The 21,012-nt window shown below is 32.5% G+C and overlaps 1 protein-coding gene and 1 long non-coding RNA gene across 19 annotated transcripts in view; one reads left to right on the top strand and one right to left on the bottom strand.

Moving 5' to 3' along the window:
- Nucleotides 1-21,012, bottom strand: part of C2CD5 (C2 calcium dependent domain containing 5) — a 110,291-nt gene that overhangs the window by 46,942 nt on the left and 42,337 nt on the right. For 11 of the 18 annotated variants that reach the window (XM_072653519.1, XM_072653520.1, XM_072653511.1 and 8 more), the window contains 3 exons: nt 5,743-5,857; nt 4,673-4,768; nt 753-944 (listed from right to left, as the gene is read on the bottom strand). In XM_072653519.1, coding sequence (XP_072509620.1) covers nt 753-944; nt 4,673-4,768; nt 5,743-5,857 — 403 coding nt within the window. Of the gene's footprint in view, nt 1-752; nt 945-4,579; nt 4,769-5,742; nt 5,858-21,012 lie in introns of all 18 variants that reach the window. The other 7 variants (XM_072653518.1, XM_072653505.1, XM_072653504.1 and 4 more) reach the window with 2 other exon arrangements.
- On the top strand, nt 4,720-16,484 carry LOC140533590 (uncharacterized). Its single transcript, XR_011976998.1, has 3 exons — nt 4,720-4,842; nt 14,386-14,532; nt 16,319-16,484. It is a non-coding gene; the product is annotated as an uncharacterized lncRNA (long non-coding RNA).

Genomic DNA, 21,012 nt, shown 5'->3' with positions numbered 1-21,012 from the left:
CACTCCTGCTCCTGCTAAGTAAAGGACCTCACCGTATATTTCACTGAAAACACGCAAGTTTTCCAATGTGAGTACTTCCTCCACTTCAAATCTATACTTCAAGTCGCCTCAACATCAACATTATTTTCTCCACTCTCATAAAAAAGATGACGCTTAAACTTACCCAACACAAATAACTCTACTTTTTTGCTCAGGTCTTCCCAATCCTTAAAAACCCTTCAATCAGTCATACTATCTCCTCATGCTTTAATCTTTTATTTCTCCGTTTCATAGCCAACACAGAACAAGTTGTCTTCACTAGATACCACCATTTTTTTCAACTCATGTTCATTGCTCAATCCTCTGAAATCTTGGCTTCCAACTTCATCCCTCAAAAGATTTCCTTAACTGAGAAATATGAGTCTTTTTTTTTATCCTCAAACTCCTACTTGACACTTCTGACTACTCTCCTCCTACCTAGAGACTCTCTCGGCACTAAGTTTTCATGACATTTCTATCTTCTGATTATCTCCTGCCTGACTGGACCCTCCTCCTCAGACTTCTTTGCTGGATCATGATTTATGTCTCATCCCTCCGTGTAAGCTTACTCCCTGGTTCTGTCCCATACCCACTCCTCTTGAGTTTATCAGCACCCATAGGTTCAACTACCATATTAATGAACAAAAATTTCTAGCAAAAAACACAATTTGTATGGGCTATGCACTTATCACACAAAGAAATTCATTAATTCTCTCTTTCTTTGGTAAACATACCTGGCTTGAATAAGACAACCTTTTCCTATAACTGTTGCATCAGTAGGAAGATCTATTGTTGTAAAAAGAACATCAGGAACTTTTTGTTTTCTGCAGCTGTAGCAGTAAGTGAGATGAGCTGGGAATGGCATATTCAGTTCATCATAAGGTATGTGGCAAAATCCACAACCAGCAGGTAAATTTTCTTCTTGTCTAAAAGTATATTAAGAAAAAAGAATTCTTGGGAAAAAAACACAGTATGGTTTTTAATTATATATACGCATCATATTACTACATCACGTAAACTATTTCAACATTCATGCTATTTGTTACAATGAATCAAGCAGAAGAGATCCCAACTACAAATAGCCAGGAGGCCTTATGGTCCTTATGGGTCAAGAGCCTTGGGCTCAGAGTAAGAAGACTTGGGCTGGAGTCTTGTTTCTGCTACTTTTTACCAGGGTGACTTTAGAGCAAAATATTTCTTCCCTCTGGAGGATAGGTTCCTCATTTGCAAAATGAGAGTGCTGGGTTAGATCATCTCAAAGGTTCTTTCTTCTAGTTCCACCATCCTTTGGGATTTAGGGCACCTAAAAATTCTCCAAGGTTTATAGAGCAACAAGCTAATATTATTGGAAAATAATATCATGTCAATCACATATATTTTGGTAACTTTTTATGTGATGCAGCATAGGGCCATTTCAAAGTTTTGGGATTTTTTCATAATTTAACCTTTTTTCTATAAATTGTGATTACAGCATGTAGCATAAAAACAATGAAGGGGCAAGAAACTGGAGTATTGCTTTTTTATTACCTGACTAATCCATATTCAGGAGCAACTAAGTGCTCTAACCTGAGTGCTAGAGCACTGAGCCTGGAGTCAAGAAGACCTGAGTTCAAATACATCCTAAGACATTCACTAGCTGTGTGACCTGAGCAAGTCAGACAATCTCTGTTTGCCTTCACTCCCTTATCAGTAAAATGGAGATAATAATAGCCACCTTACCTGTCGGGGTTGTTACAAGCATCAGAGGAAATACTGTAAGCACTGGACATGATACATGGCACACAGTAAGCACTATACAGTGTTATAAATAACATATATATTATAAATGTAGTGTTATAAATAACATTTATATAAATGTTTTCTCTATGATATAAGTATGATATAAACAATATAAATTATTATGCAGAAAAATTTCTGAAAAAATAATCTTCCCCAAATAATTTAAGGCAAAAAACTAAGATCATCTGAAATGAACAAAAAAAACCCCTACTGTTTTCATTTTTTTTCTTAAGGCAAATAGGGGTTAAGTGACTTGCCCAATGTCACACAACTAGTATGTGTCTGAGGCCATATTTTAAATTCAGGTCATCCTGACTCCAGGGCAGGTGCTCTGCCCACTAAGCCGTCTAGATTCCCCTAATAACCTACTGTTTTTAAAGCAGTGTACGACATCAAAATCAAAGGGTCTCACTAAAACTCAAAATTATGCAAACACTGCTAAAACATTATTAATCTTCAACAACAAACAGCACATATATTTTGCAAATACAAACAAAAGCACCTTAAAAAACCTTTTGCTACCCAATGTCATTGTACCATTTATAGATTTATTTTAGAAGCACTGTCCTGCTTCATTATCATTTAAAAATCATTTACTGACTAGAAAGTAGGTCTAGGGATACAGGGGAGATTAAGGGTAGCAAGAGAGTCTCAAGTGACACAGCTACTCCCTATTTGCCACTCTCTCCCTCCCCTGCAGTTTATAATTAGATTAGTGAGTAATAGTTTAAAGAAGGATGGGGATTCTCCCCATTACTTAACAAATCTTCATGATCTGAGTCCTAGGAACAGAAGAACAACACAGTGGCATCAGCCAACAACTGAAATAGAATATGTTCCCACACAAATATGGTAATAAATGAGTCAAAGCTAAAAAATAAAGGATCAAAATCATGATGCCAAAACTGCATATTAAAATAAATTCCCTATGTTAAACATTTCCATTTTAAAGACACAATTCTTCCATATTCCATACACAATACTTCTTCAGTCCTATGGACAACATAAGCAGGGATCTGCTGATCATTTCTGATTTCCTTTGAGATATGAGATGTTGTAAAGGAAGCTAAAAAAAAACTTTTAATTTTTGTTATATAGCGGACTTCCTAGGTTTTGGTGGACAGGCTCCCAGGTACAGCCAAACTGCCAAAATGTATAAAGAAAATCCCAGGATAAACCCTGAAAAGGATCTGCAGATAGTTTCAGACAAACTATAAAGTATCATTTCAGGTTTATGAACTATCATATGTAAAACAAACTATAAATTATTAATAATTTGGGGTACTACTAAAAAAGTCTCAGTTGAGACTGAGATTCCCTTCTTGGAACACAGAGCTAGATTATAAAAAAAACCCTCCAGGTTATATAGAAGCCACTTTGAATGAAAGCATTCAATTATTAGGTTTAATACTCTGGCCACCTGTCCCCTTAATAGAAGTTCACCAAAAACTGGAGGAAACCAGACCAAGCTTTGACATAAGGTGCCCTCAATCAGATTCTGTGAATTTTAATCCTTCTTAGCTAGGGTTCAACCTCCTTTCCCTCCTGTAAAGTGATTGAGAATACAATAATATCTTGTCTACAACCAGAAAGCACTCTTTACCCAAAAGAAAAATTTATGAACTCCTCTAATATCATCAATATATTTTAAAAAGTAAATAAATTTTAGCAGTAATAGCAATGTTTAAATAACATTCACTCAATTGTGGCATTCAACAGAATTTACTGGTTTACATATTAGCAAAGGACTGTTAAAACACAAAAACACTTTTATTACATTGATGTAGGCATTGCATTTATTAAAACAGAATGCTAATAAATTCATTAATTAGTATACACTATTATTAAAATACACACACCTGACAAGTGCACTTGTGAAATCTATCAACACTTCCCTACTCATTTTTTTGAGGGCTTTGAAATCACTGGTCAAATTCCATTAAAACAAAATGGAAGAAACCATTTAAATTCTTTTCTTGGGGAAGAACTTTGTTGCTTAAAATAAATAGGCCACCAAGAGCATGCTTTAAGACTTTTTTTTTTTTTTTTTGCTATATCTAGACTTTGGGTGCTGTCCTATAAGGTATTTAACTAGATATGAAATTTTTGTTGTCTCTATTTGCTATACAGTTATAACAAACTATAGTTTTCTTATAGCATAGCAAAGACAACAACACAATGTTCAAATAAGCATACTAATGAATTCAATTCATTAAAAATATGAGTTTTAAACCAATAACTCAGTGATAATGGCAAACAGCCATCTCAGAAATCTGTAGTTCTGATCTCAATGAAAATAGTTAATAACAGCATATACTTGCTGTCTGTTTAAAAGGAGTAAAAAATTTAAGTCAATTAAAAAAACTCAAAAAACTAAATTTCCCTTACCATAATAATGAAATTTGATATTTAAAGGACAAGAAGTTCAGTTTTAACTATACTTAAACTCTTTGCTTTCTATGCAATTACTAATCCGGTATCATGTACTACAAATAATAGGTGAATTAAAGAGCTTTCTTCAATTGAATGGCTTCATGAATGGTAGCAATGGAATGAACATATCAAAACATTTTTAGAAAAGAAAATTATTCCTCAACAGTGGCAAAAAAAAGTACAAGTTCTCTGGTTAGTATTCAAACATGTTACCTTATTCGAGCTGTTAGAAACAAAAATAATCTATCTAATTTTGTGTAGAGTCCCATCACTTCTTTTGTTGCTGTTGTTAGTGAAAAATCAGTACAGTGCTCGGTCCCGAATCCTGCACTGTAACACTGTAACCTACCCTAATAGAGAGGAACTATCCTGGCTCTGAGGAAAAAAATCAACCTCTCCCTTCTCTGACCCTATGGAAAAGAAGCCAGGCTGCCATGACAACCTTTGTTCCAAACAGCCTTCCACCGTGCCATCCTGAAGAAATCTAGGGTTCAGTACAGCTGCCGTGCCAGATGCAGATAAAATACAGACCTCTTCACTAGAAGAGAAAAGAATTACATGTTAATTTTAACAAGTAGCTCAAAAGGTGATGATTTAAACACAAGTCAACTGGTAAGACCCTATTAAGTAATATATGAAAAATACTATCACCTCAAACAAAGTTAAGGATTCAAAATCTAAGGAAGGAAATTTGTTTACTAAACAGAGAGAGGCAAGTGGAATTTTCTTTACTATCAAGCATTATTTATCCAACATAATTTATATAACAATAAGTATTTTTCCTTAAAACTTGATATAACAGAGTATATAATATTTTAAAATATTAGCAGTAACAATTTGCATTGTGAATTCAATAATAAAACAGGTGGATTTAACTAAAATTTATCAAAATAATTCAAGAAAGTTCAATTAGTATGAATTCTTCCAGTATTCAATTTCATTTATTTCGAGTTGAATAAAAGAAATATCAAAATTCTCTACCTGAACCTTAAAGAAGAGTATATAACCTCATTGTCTTAAATGTATTAGGAAAAAAGGATTTTACAAAAAAAAATTAGGGTATTCTAGTAATTATATATTATTCAATTTAGGAAACAGACAAATATAAGCACTGCCAGGAAAAATGTATTTAGATTTATTCTGAATAACATAAAATAAATATAGGATCACAGGTCATGAATAAATAGAGTATGAAAATCTACTGATTTTTCACATGGTCACATTGCTGGAAATTGACATAGCTAGTATTCAAATCCAAGTCTTCTGATTCCAAATCCAAGATTCTTTCCAATAGTGATACTACAAATGCATTCTAATGCTTTATAAGCAAAGGTTTAATTTTAAATGTTAGTTTTGACATCTTTACGCAACATACACATATCTATTTATCTCTGAGGCTGCCCTAGTGATATTCTGAAGTATCTCTGTATTTGGCTCAAGCTTTTGGCCTATTCAGAAGACAGAAGAGAAACAGTATAGCATTTAGATACTCAGGTTATGATTATGATTTACCAAATACTAGTTGATTCACTGTAGCCCACTACAGCATGACAGCCTAATGCTTTTGCATGAGATTTTATTTCTTGTCTGATTTCTGCCCACCAAGCATCTCGAGTTTCTGGTTCATCTGAAAAACAAATAATAAATCAGTTTGTAATTTTGAGACATATGGGCTATAAAGTGGCATACTGACTAAAGAAGTACTGAATAAGCAAACTAAAAAGCATGAAGTATTCTTATAAAATACATTAAGAAATATTTTATTAAAATCAATGCTTTGTTTCATTAGCTTAGTTATTTTATTTGTCTCCTTTCTAAAAATAAATTGGTCCTATAAATTCTTCACAAGCATTGAGTCACCAAGCAGAAACATATCTTCTTACATACCTTAAAAGTAAAGACACAACAGGTTCCAAACTCAAAACTTAGGCGTTAAAAATCTATGTCCCAAGAGAATACCTTATGTGTCACTCTCATACTGGTCAGGATTGAGCAGATCTGGCACCTTTTTCTTTTTTTAAAGCAAAACCAATAGATTTTGGGGGTAAGTATAAGGAATATGGATTAGGAAATAGATTCTCAGTAACTGTGGTAAAAATGATATACAACCTAACAAAGTCCTTCCTTTTTGATAAAAGATTTACTAATGTTAACTGAAAAGAAGCCATCCTTATAAAAAGAAGTGGGATCTAAAGCAGAAAGACAAGAAATAAAAGGCTGACTAACCCAAAAACTTGTGTTAAAAATTAACAACAATAATTTGGTTAATTTGCAAAACAGGAGATTTTAATCATGACACAATGAACTTTGTCACATTCAAAAAATGTCTTGATATTACAGAATTTTGCCTGTCTTCAAGGCTGTACATCTTGCAAGTGATGACAAGTAAAGCTGTTCAGTGTGTACTCTTCAAAGAACTTTCAAAGGATCTATCTGCCACACATTATCTGTACCACACCTTTATCTGCCTACATTTAACTTGAAATAACCAGTGAGCAGCAGCTGCCAAAAATACTCCTTAATTATAGTAAAAGATGCTACAAACAATACTGCTTTGTTTCCATTTATGGCTGCTCTTATGTATTAACAATTTGCTATGGGGAAAAAAAAAATCAACCCTGTCTACCTAAGTTGCTAACTAAATCACTCTTTTGAAGTTCTTCCATATTAAAACGTTTTCTATTAATTCAATCCAAACAAACATTAAATAGTGCTTACTGTGTGCTGAGAACGGTAGCATTTGGTAGTAACTAAGTTTCAAAAACTACATAATATACATATTTCCATTTAGGAATAGTTTTATGCCTGATTCTCAAAATATTTTTCCCCCTCCAAAAAAAATTAAATTAAAATATGCCTTAATACCCAGTGACAAAGAGGGAGAAGTAGCATTACGTTCACTATTAGAAAACAGAAGAAATCAAAGCACACACACACACACAAAAAAAATTAAAGAACTTTTTCTGGATTACACAGTAGAATATTATGACTATTTTTCTCCTTGGGAAACAGAAGGGTGAGGCAGGAGATAAATCGAAGAGATAAAGGCCAATGCCACAAAGGATATCAGCCAAAGCATGCATTTATCTGGATATCCAGATTTATACAATTTCCTTTCAGAGAAAAAAAAAAAAGAAAGAAAGAAATGCAGATCCTCAAGAAGTTGGAGAAAGTATCAAAATAGGACTGAGGAAACAAAGAAAAAAAGGAGAGAAGGTTGAAATGTTGGCGCTATCAAATCAATCTTCTCTATTAAGAAACATATAGGATAATTAGGTAGAATACCATATCCACTTAATGCACAATATCTGGCTATTAGATAAACTGTTCCTGAAATGAGATTTAAATAAATATATGCAATGCATAAAAGCATATTTAATCAACACACTCTATTTCTCCTAATTTTTTTTTGTTCTCTCCCCTTTTTTACAATGGAATTTTAACATCTAAGAAAATAAGATTCTGGTGTCTAGTTTAATCTTACTTAAAATTCTAGGGGAAAAAATCAGGAAGGGTAGTAAAAGCATAACTCAGTTTAAGCACAAAATATGGTCATTAATAACTACATGCAAATGAATTTTAACACAGTGAATCATTTTAAATGCATTGGGACTCTTTATTTTTAAAAATTGTAGGATAAAACTTTTATTAACGCAAAGAATCAGTAAAAAAATTTATTTATTTGGCAAATACAGATTTTTACATAAAAGATTTGCCTAAAGTCAATCAAGCTATCTAAAATGACACATAACTGATTTTCTTTTTCAAAAAAGATACAAACAAGATTTTAAAAAAATAATTTGTGAATTGAAGATATTGCATTTTAAGTTCAGTTTATAAACCTTGATGCTACATTTTTAAATGGCTAGTAAATCTAAATTTAAAAGTGTGTCATTACTTTGATATATATGTACACACATAACACAGAATATATAAACACACTTAACTTACCTTAGTATTAATGCATAAAATCATCACATAAGTAAACCAAACACTATGACATAGTAAGTGGTTAATACAAAACACTGAATGCAGTGTGAATGCAGCATTCTTATTTTTCTGACAAATGTAGTAACAAGCAGCCTTTATTCTGACACATGAGCCACACAATTCCACATGGGGATGCCACTGTAATATTTACAAATTTAGTAATGCTAAGGATTTACATAACAGAGGAGCTAAAAAAGCAGGATGACATGTGTCACACTCCAAAGGGCTTCTTTAATTTAGTTTGTGGCTAAAGCAAAAGCTCAAAGAACAAAGGATTTGCAAAGCAGATTTAGCAGACAGTAGCCAGAAACAGTGGATATTTTGGCGCATGCTTGGATCAGGTGACAGTACAGACTGAGAACTATGGCAGCTCACTGAAATGGTTACAGAAAGTAATGGCCCTAGATTCTAGGTGAAAGCAAGGCAAGCATACGGTATGTAGCACTCAATCACAGACTATTTTAATATGGCTATTGGCTACTTTACCAAAAATTATCTAAAACTTGAAGCAATAAATTGGAGAAGTTTAATTCTGGGTCTATTTTATCTGATACAGTAATTTTAAAAAGTGAACTCATTTATTTAGTATTAAAGAAAAGTTTAACTTTGCTCAAAATCTAAATTATGTTTAGACCAAAGTGAGCTATAAGATCATTAAGTTAATTAGGTTCTGCCTAACATTCAGAAAGATCTGGTATCCTAAAACTGAAAATACTAAAGTTTAAAAGCTAAGAGTTAAATTTGTTTTCACTGAAGATGTATTCATAAACTTTTATATAGGATACAAAGAGTTTAAGTTGAAAATTTTTCAAAATACAATATTCTAGAGCTGCTAACATAAAAGATAAAATAAAAAATGATTATGGCAATCACATGCCACATGTGAAATCAAGCAGCATTAGAATATTTGAAGCTTAATTTTGAAGGCATATGACTGAGATGGGTGGGAAAAGAAGTTATTCTAGAAATTTTTAGTGGTAAAAGACAAAGAAATTCCTACAACATTAAACTACTTTCCTAACAGTGATTTACAATTTAATCAAAAGTAATGGATAAATGCCAATACTTTTAAATAAATACTTTATTTTTTCTAAGCATTCTTGGTATTTTGTGGTTTTCTTCCACACAGCTCAAGTCTCCTTACAGATTCATTTAAGATCCCTTTCTTGATGTAGAGATAACTAAGCTGTAATTCAATTATCTCACCTCTTTATAAGATGAAACATGACTAGATGGATAAAACTGTGCTACCATTACAGTGAATTCAACTTTGTCAAAGTTGACTCTTTAGACTACAGCTATAATTGGGGTTTTATCTTGCCATTTTGGAAGAATCATCTTAAGCAATACTTGTGAAACTGATAATATTTTCTAGTAAGATACCTCTTGGCTGAGTAGTAAAATGGCAACACTATGTCAATATACATTTATAAAGACTCTTCTTTCTATATAATATGGAACATTTTTTGGCATTATCCAACATTTATTAAATGGATCATCAAAGAGGTAAAATATTTATAATTTGGGTTACTCACTCTGCTCTAAATAAGCTTATAATTTGGTTTGGAGACAAAAGGGGGAACTGACAAGTCACTCTACTCAACATGATTTGGAAATGGGCAAGGAAATGAAAGAAATAATATGATATTAAGGCAAAGTTTATATTTGAAAGAATGAATTCAACATGAAACTCAGTTTAAAAGAAATGTATACACACTACACTGGGATGAAGTGCCAAACTGTTGACAAAGAGTCAGGCCAGAGGGCAAAGTCACAAGGACAGGATAGTTTAGGATATGGTAGTTTAAAATTGGGGGATAATAGCATGGCTAATCTATGTGGATGACTAGAATATTTCTGGTACTTAATTGGATAAGGGAGTGCTTAGGACATTTAGTCCACTCAATAATCTAATAATTTCATCTGAGAGATCACGGAATAGTATCTATATAAATAAAATGAATTATTTTATTACTTACAAAGAAAAATTCACATACCATAGATGACAAATTTAACCCATTTAAAAATTATTTTCATATAATACATATACATATAATACATTTATCTCATTTTAATAAACACTTCCTCACATTCACGGAAATGATTTTCCAAATGTGGAAAATCAAAATTTGTTTAACTTTACAATGCTCTGGTTTACCTAGCATTAAATATCACATATAGTGAAAGCAGAATTGCTTTATCAAATGTATTCCTAAAGAGAATTATTCCAAAACAACCTCTTATTTAATAAATTCCATATACCTAGCTGCGTAATAGTACAAAGCAAGATGCACACTTTCAACAAATGTCACTCAAAACTCCTTCAAATTAAATCAAATTCAATGCATTTAGGTTGACAAATGAATCTGTACATCCAAGGAACAAGGTTTATTTTCTTATAAATGAGCTAACACATATATTAGAATTCAGTACTATTATTTTTAGATATACTTTATAATACTCTTTTTTTCTAGATTTTGCCCACTCATATGGGAGGGGAAGAGAGAGAGCTGATAATATTCTGGAACAATATTATCAACTTAAGATCATTCATTTAAATTTTTTTCTCTATTGGTCTAGAAAGTCATTAATTACATTTCAACAAGAAAATAAGAATAGTGATTGAAATTAAGGTGAGATGTATCCTAAACCCCATCATCCACACTAATATTATTTTAGAAGAGTTTCAAAAATCTCTTCCAAAGCACAAAAAAACTATCTCAATTTATATTTATCTAAATTATAAAGTCTAAATATTGTTGATTGTAGAAGTTAAGATACTTTATTTTTTAAAAAAAAAAACACCTTAAAAAGACTAGAAACTGTCGATTATAGAGGAAAGAAAACCCTAACCTTCTATTCCCCACACCCCAAAGCCCTCTCCATTAAAAAAGGTATTTTTTTAAGGCCTACAATCATCACTATAATTTGTCCTATCCCTTAAGAAAACCTGAACTAGTACAAATCTAACGGGCCAAAGAAACTACAGATTAGCTCTATGTTCTCACAAAACTATTGGTGAGTGAATGTTTTTATTCACAGAAAAACTTCCCAATAAAACATCCCAGGTATCATGATGACCAAACCCACTTGAAATATCAGAGAAATGAATTCTCAGAAACTCAGAACTCTAAGATTTTTTATGATTCTCCTTTAAAAAATAATTTTCTTTGACACTTCTAGAAGACTGAAATTTCCTTGAAGTTGATCTGTATGTTCCATTGGATCTTTGTGTATTCAGCTGCTGAACTCAATGCTCTATACACAGCAGATACTTAATACTTCTTGAATGTCACTGTCATTCAGACCTAGATGCTTTATGACTCCTCCCTTAGTGACTCTTTACACTGTCAAAGTCATTACCCACTTCAAGCTTCTGTGCATAATGGGAACAGAAGGCTGGTAGAGAACCAAAAGGTTGACCAACTTAAAAATCTCAAGTTAACTTTCTAACAAATTTAAATCACAACCAGAACCAAAACCCAAGTCTTCCAATTTTCATTCTTGTATTTTCTCTGCTACTATCTGCTACCAATCTCTATCTATTTTCATTAGAAGAGCTATACTAGCAAATGAAAACTAATATGGGGGTACACAAGGCAAAAGCTTCATCTCCTATCACTGTTACCTGTCCTAATTATTTCCATTCCAGCACTACTCCTCCTTTTGGTCAACTCTTCCTTTACCATCCCATACAATTAACCTTGCTCAGATTCACCCCTACCAAATGTCACCTTCCTAAAAGCACAGGCTGAGAATATGAAGTCTGTTCAAATGGGATTTAAAATGTAGGAGAAAAAGAGATGAATGGCTTAGGGCTTTCTGAGAAGTGGACTAAGAACAAGCTAGGAGCAGCCTGCTGGAGTTATTAAAAGAAAATCTTATTTATGTAAGTTTTACACCAACCTGAGCTTCAAATACCAAGGAAGGAAGTAAAAGAAAAAAGTCAAGTAGAAAAGAAATTCTGTGCCAAGAGAATCCAGCATACTATACTTGTGGACTAAAAGAGTAGAGGTAAGCTCTCTTCCAGATAAAAGAAAGAGACAAATAACAACAAAAAACAATATAGCTCTCTCATGCAAAAAAAGGGAGGAAAAAGACAGAGAGCTGATAAAAATCAGCATAATTTTACTCTGGGATTTTCTTCTCAGAAAGAACAGAAAGCAAAATGGGCAAAATTTCTAAGTTTTGCACTGAGAGTAGGGCAAAAACTACAAAGGGCACATAAGCAACCTCAGAACAGGGAGAGGAAGACCACAAGGAGTCTCCTTAAACAAAATGAGTTCTATTAGGCAACAGTAATAACTGAAAAAAGTAAGAAGGTTATCAAACTGTACCTCGGGGGAGTTCATTAAATCGTGATCTCAATTTTATCTTCTTTTAAAAATATACATGAATGTCAGTCATTAGATTAACAGGATTTAATTGGCATGCTTTATTTTAAATTTTTTTTTGTACAAATTAAGGAACACTGATGTCTGATATAATACATACACACCAAATGCTTTGACTTCATAAAGCCTTAGGAAAAGCTGAGCCAGTTGTCCCATACAGGTTATACATAACTATTTTCCTGGTAACTTCTTTACAAACCCAAACTCCCATGGCAAATGCTACCAGCTCAAATTCAAACAGTTCATTATCTGACCTTCCCAGCATATGGGCTCTTCTTCCCTGCCCAACCTTTTTTACCCTGACACTCACAACATGAACCTTCTGCACTATTCAGTTTAATTGTTTTCCTTTTTACCTTCCATGTAAACCATGCTCCCTTTTAAAACTTGATTCATGTCCATTTTAATTCCTCCAGCTGGAATGCCCTCTTTTTTCTTGCCACCAATCTAAATCCTATACTTTATGCACCAGTTCAGTTCTCACTCCTTTACAAAGCCTTCTCTTACTAGTTCACAATGGTCTTTCTCATTTCTGAATTCCTATAATATTGTGCCTCATAACATGATGCTATACTGTAGACATCTGATAAATACTTATTAACTAACCAACCATAATTTTGTGGATAAAAGCCTCGTTTTGGAGCCAAGAAGAACGGGAGTTCTAGTCCTATGTTTTACACATAGAGGCTGTGTGACTCTCAGCAGGCAAGTTAACCTCTCAGTGCTCTGGGCAACTCTCTAAGACTGAAGCTACAGAAAATGTACCCTATGAGTTGGCAGGAATTCCTCCCCGAGAAGGAGCTCCCCAGACTCGTGAAATCATAAATTTGGTCCAAAACAAGACAAAACTAATCCATAAATAATCAATTTCATCTATAATAAATTATTTATGTAGTTTTGTTTTCAAATTTCTTTCACTTCCTTTACAATACCTGGGATGATGCTGGACACATAAAATAATATTAATAACACTATAATACTTCAGGATCTAAAATTTTGCTAATTTAGGTATTATCTCACCAAAGTATATTTCAACTTCTCAACTCTTTAGTAAATGGTCACTAGTTGCTATGACAAAAAACATCACCTGGTAGCCAAGACTCTGATGACAAGCCTCTCTGAATTTAGACAGATGTGTTCTCAGATAAGAGACCCCCAGACTTGTCATCCCAATCTTATAGAAAGACTTTCTAACTTAACAGAACCTGTGAGACTTAATACTCTACAAGGACTGTCTCCAAGAACTCAGGTCAACTACACACAAAGCTTAATGGAGCAATGTTTCTACTAATAGCAAGCACCACACATTTCCAGAGCACTTTATAAACCACTGTCATCAAAACTCCCCCACAAGGGAGGTAACAGGAGTACTGTCTCTATTATAATAGATGAAGAAGCTTAGGCCAACTAGTGTTACAGCCATTTTTTAGCTCAATTTTCTTATCAACCCTAAATCTGCCTTACACAGGAGGATTTTAATACATAATTTCACTGTTGCTATTCTAAGGTCACTGCATTTTGCCACTTGCTAAGTTGATGGAATCTGTAACAGGGGAAAGACTTCGAGCTAAAAAACTGAATCTTCCTCTCCCTCTGTACTTACAGTTCCAATCAGGTTTGTTGTTCATTTTCATTTTCAAACCTTTTTGCCTTTTCCTCCACTACAATACTGGAAATTTCTACCTCAAACTTCATGTCTGTTTCAGTCAGGACAAGACTCTGCACCCAGCTTCCTTTCCTGATTTTTTCATTTTTTTTTTTTACTACCTAGATTGGAAGGTCAAAGACAAGGAACAAGAGGTTCAGCACCAAAACCAGGATCCACAGAAGCAAGCTAACTTCCTCCATCAGATCACTTGCTTGGCAGGAGGGCTGACAACATCAGCATTTTCAATAGTTAAGACCAGAAATCCAGCAGGTAGGACATAAAGGAAATATTGTGTCTCTCTCTCTCTCTCTCTGAGATTTCCTGTCCCTATACCCTACCCCCGCATTCCCCTTAAAACACAAGTTTGATTCCTTTTTCTCTGCAGTTTTTTCCTCCCAAGAGAAGAAATTTCTGTTTGCACCATTAGTGTAGTTTTTACAAACCAATTAAGTAAGGAGACAAAAGAAAGCAGATGAAGTCACTGGGAACTACAAAAATCTCAACAGAGTTTGCACCTAATAAAATCTATACTAGTAATAAATCAAAAGATAGTCAGGGGTCAATTTCCATAAGCATGGTCATCTACACAGATCACATCCAAGCAAACTCATTATAAGTACTAACAAAATTTAAGGTTCCTCCTTACATTCTGATGTTTCCAAAATCTGTGGTTAGAAATGTAGTCATATGTCATTCTTTAGAATGTTAAAACCAAATTACTAAGGGATTTATTTAGGAAAACTTCCAGTAACACACTGAATTAACTGTTTTAAATGAAATTAAAATCTATTAGCACTTATTTTTCTGCTGTTTACTAACATGGCCAAGTCCTGTTTATCTGTAGGAATATATGGCATACATATTCCAAAAACATCTGTCACAAAGTAATGGCAAAAGCATTGAAAATAAGCAAGTAATTTATATGTGCTTTGGAAAAACAATTTTTCCCAGAAGACTGATGTACATATATTTTATTTTGTATTTTCTGAGCACATCACCAATTCAGCAGAAAGAAAGCTTTATGAAATACTTTAGTCAGAAGATTATTGTACATAAAGGTTAAAATTAAAGTCATCTTTTTAAAATTTTCCCGTTTTTACCCAATTTATATTATATTTACCCCAACACCTAATACTTTTCTCATTTGCTTTGAAGTTACTTGTTAACTGAGACAGCTTCAATAATTAATTTCTAAATGGTAAGATATATTGTTTCCTACAACCAATGTTCTCCCAAGTCCTACAGTAACAATTATGACCCCCTTAATTCTTCTAGGACTAGAATAAACTAAATGTTTACAAAGTACGTTTCCCTTTTTTTTCTACTTTATCCAAATGCCATCATAGTTGAAAAGACCACCCTACCTGTCAAAAAAAATTTCATTAAAAATACTATCCATCTTTGTTCTTGCCAGATTTTCTAGCCCTTCAAATGACGTACTGGTTCACTGCCTCAATGTCCACAAACTATTTCTCCCCAGTCCCTATATTCATTGTCCTCATCATTTTCTTGGACCTTTAAAAATCTCCTCTCATAACTCTATTGTGAAACAAACTTTTAATCATATCTCCACATCAGCCACATCAGAATTTTGAAGGTCATGTCACCCTCTTAGGTTATCTCAGTTTTCTCTTACACAAAATGAAGGGTGTTGATTATGGGACCTTTATAATCCACTCTAGATTTTAAATTCTGCAAATCTTTTATAACAATCAACTACTCCCAGTATTTGAAGTGAGAAAAGAGAAATCCTGAAGATCTTGGTGTTATTTCAATGGGGAAATAACATAATAAAGTAATATGTCACTATCAGGTTAGTACTTGTTTTCTAACATGCAGAGGACAGACTCTCATAAATGCAAATAGAATGGAATTCTGCTTCAGTGAGACATACATTTTTAGTCCCTGCTGTGCCCTAAGGAAGTTTGCTTATTAAAATCTAATCTCTTACTTCTCCAAGTGAGTTTATCTTAACTGTTATTTTATGGCTCTTAATCTAGAGATTATAAGCTCTTAAGTAATTCACTGAATAGATTTCTTTTTTTAATTTACATAGATCAATGGATCATTGACTCCAGAGACTGGACGGGACCTCCTCCAATCCAACACCTTCATTTTACAGAAGAAACTGAGGCCCAGAGAGCTTAACTGACTTTTCCAAGATCACATAGGATTATACAATAGAGCAGGATCCCAACACAGGTGATGATTTCAAGTTCAATGCCCTTTCCCCTCCTTCTCATAACTACCTTCAAAGATACTATAAATTATTTTAAAAGTTTCACTTCTGCAATTGTTTTAAATGTACAGAAAAAAAGCTGTCATATAAATGCAACCATAGCACTTTCACAAAGATTATTTCCTTTGCTCCTTAAAACATGCCAATGAGACAGAAAGGAAAGAGCATATGTGCCTTTCACAGAAGTTCAAGGAAGCTAATGCCTTGGGATCCCAGATCAGTGACAGGTAAAGTCCAGGAAAGATTTCAAGTCTTCTTTCTCTTACTTCAGCAAGCATTGTTTTCCATTAGCCCACACTGCCTCTTTTTAAAATTTTTTAAAAACAGCATATTCTAACTGGTCATTACTGAATAAATTCAGTTTTATATTTTAAATTCCTCATTATATTTAATTCATGATGAATTTAAATAAAACTTTCAACTGAAACTTTAACAATTTTTTGAAATTAGAAAATATCATCTAACTATTATGTATTTAGCTATTTTTATGCTAATCAAAGTGAGAGCATGCTAGCAAAAACTCAGACAGGAAATCATTTTCCTAAAGATTTGCCAATGAATGCAGTCTAGGCTTGCAAAGGTTATACCTGATATTAAAATTCTCCTACTAGACTGAATTTAGGCAAATCTGCATGATGAATAGGCAATCTGTATAGCCTACAAGTCATACATGCATTACTTACTTCATTTTTGAATCCTGGACTCCTAAGACAAAAAAAAACACTCTTCAATAAGGAAAAGATTATGGGACATAGTCTAATATCCTATGTATGAATTTTTACTAATAAATTTTGACTTAAGGACCTAGAAAATTACATAGGCTCTTTAGGTAAAGTACCAATTTATGAAACTTAATCATGACATAATTTTATTACCTCATATCTTCTAGAAACAAAAAGATTACAAAAATGTCCTATTTTAAGTATTAGTGAAGTATAAAATATTTAAATAATTTTACTAAGATATTAAGACCAAAAATATATTCACTGTCATTCTAAACAATGTAATCATCTGTGAGGTTATTTTTCTTCTGTTAATTTACCTTAAGACTATAGGACAGATTTTTCACTATCTTCTAAAATATGTTCCTATGTAAAATTTCCTCAAAATCAAAAAGGGACCTCCATGCACAGGAAAAAACAAACAAACAGAAAAAACCACTGAAGGAATATAGTAGGATTTAGTCTACAACATTTCTGTTCCTGATTTCTCAACTTTTGTTTACTTCTGTAACAATAATCAAAATTCTTATGGTGCTCAATTGTTTAATGTTGCTCAATTTTTTAATGTTGCAAAGAATATTTGAAATAGTAAAAGCAAACTTAATTCTAAGTCTATTTTATATTTTGGAATAATAAAAATTGATATTTCAAGTATATGTCATCTTTAATATGTGCCTAAATTTACAGATGTTTTTTAAAGAATCATTTACCTGATGTAGAGAACACCCTAAATTTCATTAAATATAACTCAAGTATACTAATCTGAAAATTGTACATTTAAGAACTCAACAATTCAAATGCTTTTTGTTTTCTTTTAGTTAATTCATATGAAAGAATCAATTCAACTTTAATTGGCAATCCTGATTGAGTTTGAGCTGTGTTAAAAATCCCAGAGGGATTTTCAAAATAAATTATTTTTATATCTACTCATTTTTTTACCTATTGAAAAAGTGGTAACATTTTTAAAGTAATCAAATGAATAGGTACATAATCCTAATTTAGACCTGAAATAATAAAATGAAAGGCCCAGCATTTTCAGAATAAAATTAATTAAAAGTTATAGCAGGCTTTTACTAAGGGATAATAGATTCTAATCTTGTATTTCTTAGGAAAGCTACTGGCAATGTGCGCATGTATATATAAATATATATATATATATATAAAATACATATACGTATATGTAGTTATATTGCAAAAATTAACACACTTGAATTTGCACTATACCTAATTAATCAAAACATTTCTAAAAACTTCACTGAGCTGCCATAATTTTTGTCAGCATATGTAGTACTGAATGACTAATAAAATACCTGAATTGAAACTATTCCAGTCTAGCAGTTTGTAAGATCTTGTGTTACCCATAATTCCGACAAAGGCTGAGTTCAAAACATCAAATTAGTAGATTAGTTTTAGGAGCAGAATAGTAGAAAATAAAACACTACAAACAAGAACATAATTGACAACACCATTCCACAGGAACTGGAAAGACAGACAGTAAAGTTAATAAGAAGTTGAAATAGAAAGGGAAAAAGACGCATGCTATAGCAATCTAAAAATCTATTCTCTGTGAAGAATACCTAAATTTTCAAAACCACTCCATTTTTCCCTTTGCTACATATTCTAAAGTACTTATTTTTACCATGGTTTTTCTCTATCTTAATATTTAGTGGGTAGGGAAGGGAGGAGTAGAAAGCAAGGAGGATAATAATAAAATACTTCTAAAATCACGACTTTGCTATTGCTATCTTCAGAATATAACCTTCCCTTAAGTACTGCCTCGAAAGCATTTTCCTACATTCCGTGGTCAAGATAAATCAAAAAGTGGCTTCAAAAATTTTGATAAATTAATTTGAGAGTGCAAACAGAGTATCTCTTAAAATAAGCCCATGCATCTCAATCTACCATCAGTTTCTCCCTTAATGGTATCATCAATGTATGCTAATAAATTTAGATAGCCAATATATTATAATCTTTTGAACTTTTTTTAATATTTTTAAACTTTTTTTGAAGGGGAAGAATTTTAATAAGTATTTTAGTACTTACTTAAAATTCAATTTACTATCCTTGAGTATGAGTTCCTTTTATAATGCACAATAAATGTTTACAAGATTTAAATAAGTCACATTTTAATCAAAATCATCGTCAATAGAAAACAGTACAATGAACATATTGTGCATGCATGTGTGTGTGTGTGTGTGTGTGTGTGTGTGTGTGTGTGTGTGTGTGTGTGTGTACTTAACTTCCATTTAGTGGTTTCTGAATTTTAAACTTAACTCTAGTTTTATTTTTAAACATTTATTCACTCTCACGGGACAGAGAGGCTAGTGAGAGGTATTCCAGTCTCCAAAAAAAAAACAAAAAACAAAATAAATCCAGGACTGGTGATCTGACAGCCAAAAAGTATTTTCAAAGGAAAAAGAAAAGCCATTGGTGATTTGATGGTCTGTCATTAAGACAAGATAACTTCGCCACATTTGGGAATTTCTGCTACCTGGGTAGCTCATACTAAACCACAGTGAGAACAATTCTTTAAAAGAAAGCCTTCACCTAGGACACGTAACAGTGCCTTTCACATAATAGGTACTTAATAAACATTTCTTGAATTGAATCTAGCCATAAATACTTTGGCTTAAGCATCTATCATCTGTCATGCTCTCCCAGATTCCACAACTTAATCAGAGCACAGGATGCTAAAACATTAAAACAAATATTTTTAGCTTAAAGAAGGTTTTAATCAAACTTGTATTTATTCTTAAAAAAACATTCTCATTGTTTCTCTGTAGCTGGGTGATGTGTTATTTAACAAAATGTTTGAGTCAAAGTTTTCATGTTGATATATCCAGTGACTAGCCTGTGGTCGGCACAGCAAGTTTTATAGGATCTTCTAAATTCAAATTTCCATTGCATTTTTGAAATATACAAGGACATAAAAATACAGATTTGGAACTTACTATATAAATAGAATTAATAATCTCTTTAAAAGATATTAGTATAATAAATTATCACTCTGAAATTTTCTACATGCAACAAATATTTACTACTACTTAAAGAAAGGTCAAGTAATGATCTCTAATCTTTCTTCCAGTTCTAACACTCAATCTAAGTTTTAACTAGAACAAAGGAATAAAAAAAACATAACAAACAGAAGGGGGTGGGAGGGAAGAGAAGACTGATGCTTTAAAAAGATGCAGCTGCCAACCTTTAAAGCTAAATAATCCTGTCTCATGCATGCACACCCAAAGTAAGTATCACTTCTCTAAAATCTTTTTTTTAGAAGTCCAATGCCCAATACAAAAACTTACATGTATATAAATATTCTTAAATATTTACTAAATATTCTAAATATTCTTACTCTGCTTCTCTGAAAATTAAAATGATCCAAATAAGAGTGAATTACTACTAATTTAACTCCCCAAACCAAGACATCAAGCAAAAAGGATTTTAATGTTCTGGGAAAGAAAGAAAAATAAAACAAAACTCATATGCAGATTGTGCTTTTCACCTGAGAGCTTCAAAACACTTTACTTTTTTAATGGTGTCAATGTGTATGCTCATGGAGAGGCTATGAGAACTGACAAGTGAAAAAAAAAATAAGGAAACAGTTAATATATACCAAGTGCTACATATATGTGGAGAGAGAGAGATATACTGACATTACATCACAAAAATGGGCAATCACCTGGGCAAGATCATACATCAAGCCAATGGCAGAAGAAATAAGAATTCAGAAGATTTTAGAGGTTACTGTTCAGGAAGGTAATCATTCTATACTTTGCTACTTTATAATTT

The sequence above is a fragment of the Notamacropus eugenii genome, chromosome 3, assembly GCF_028372415.1.
Source record: "Notamacropus eugenii isolate mMacEug1 chromosome 3, mMacEug1.pri_v2, whole genome shotgun sequence".
Classification (NCBI taxonomy): Eukaryota; Metazoa; Chordata; class Mammalia; order Diprotodontia; family Macropodidae; genus Notamacropus; species Notamacropus eugenii.
This window is presented reverse-complemented; position numbering and strand designations above follow the sequence as displayed.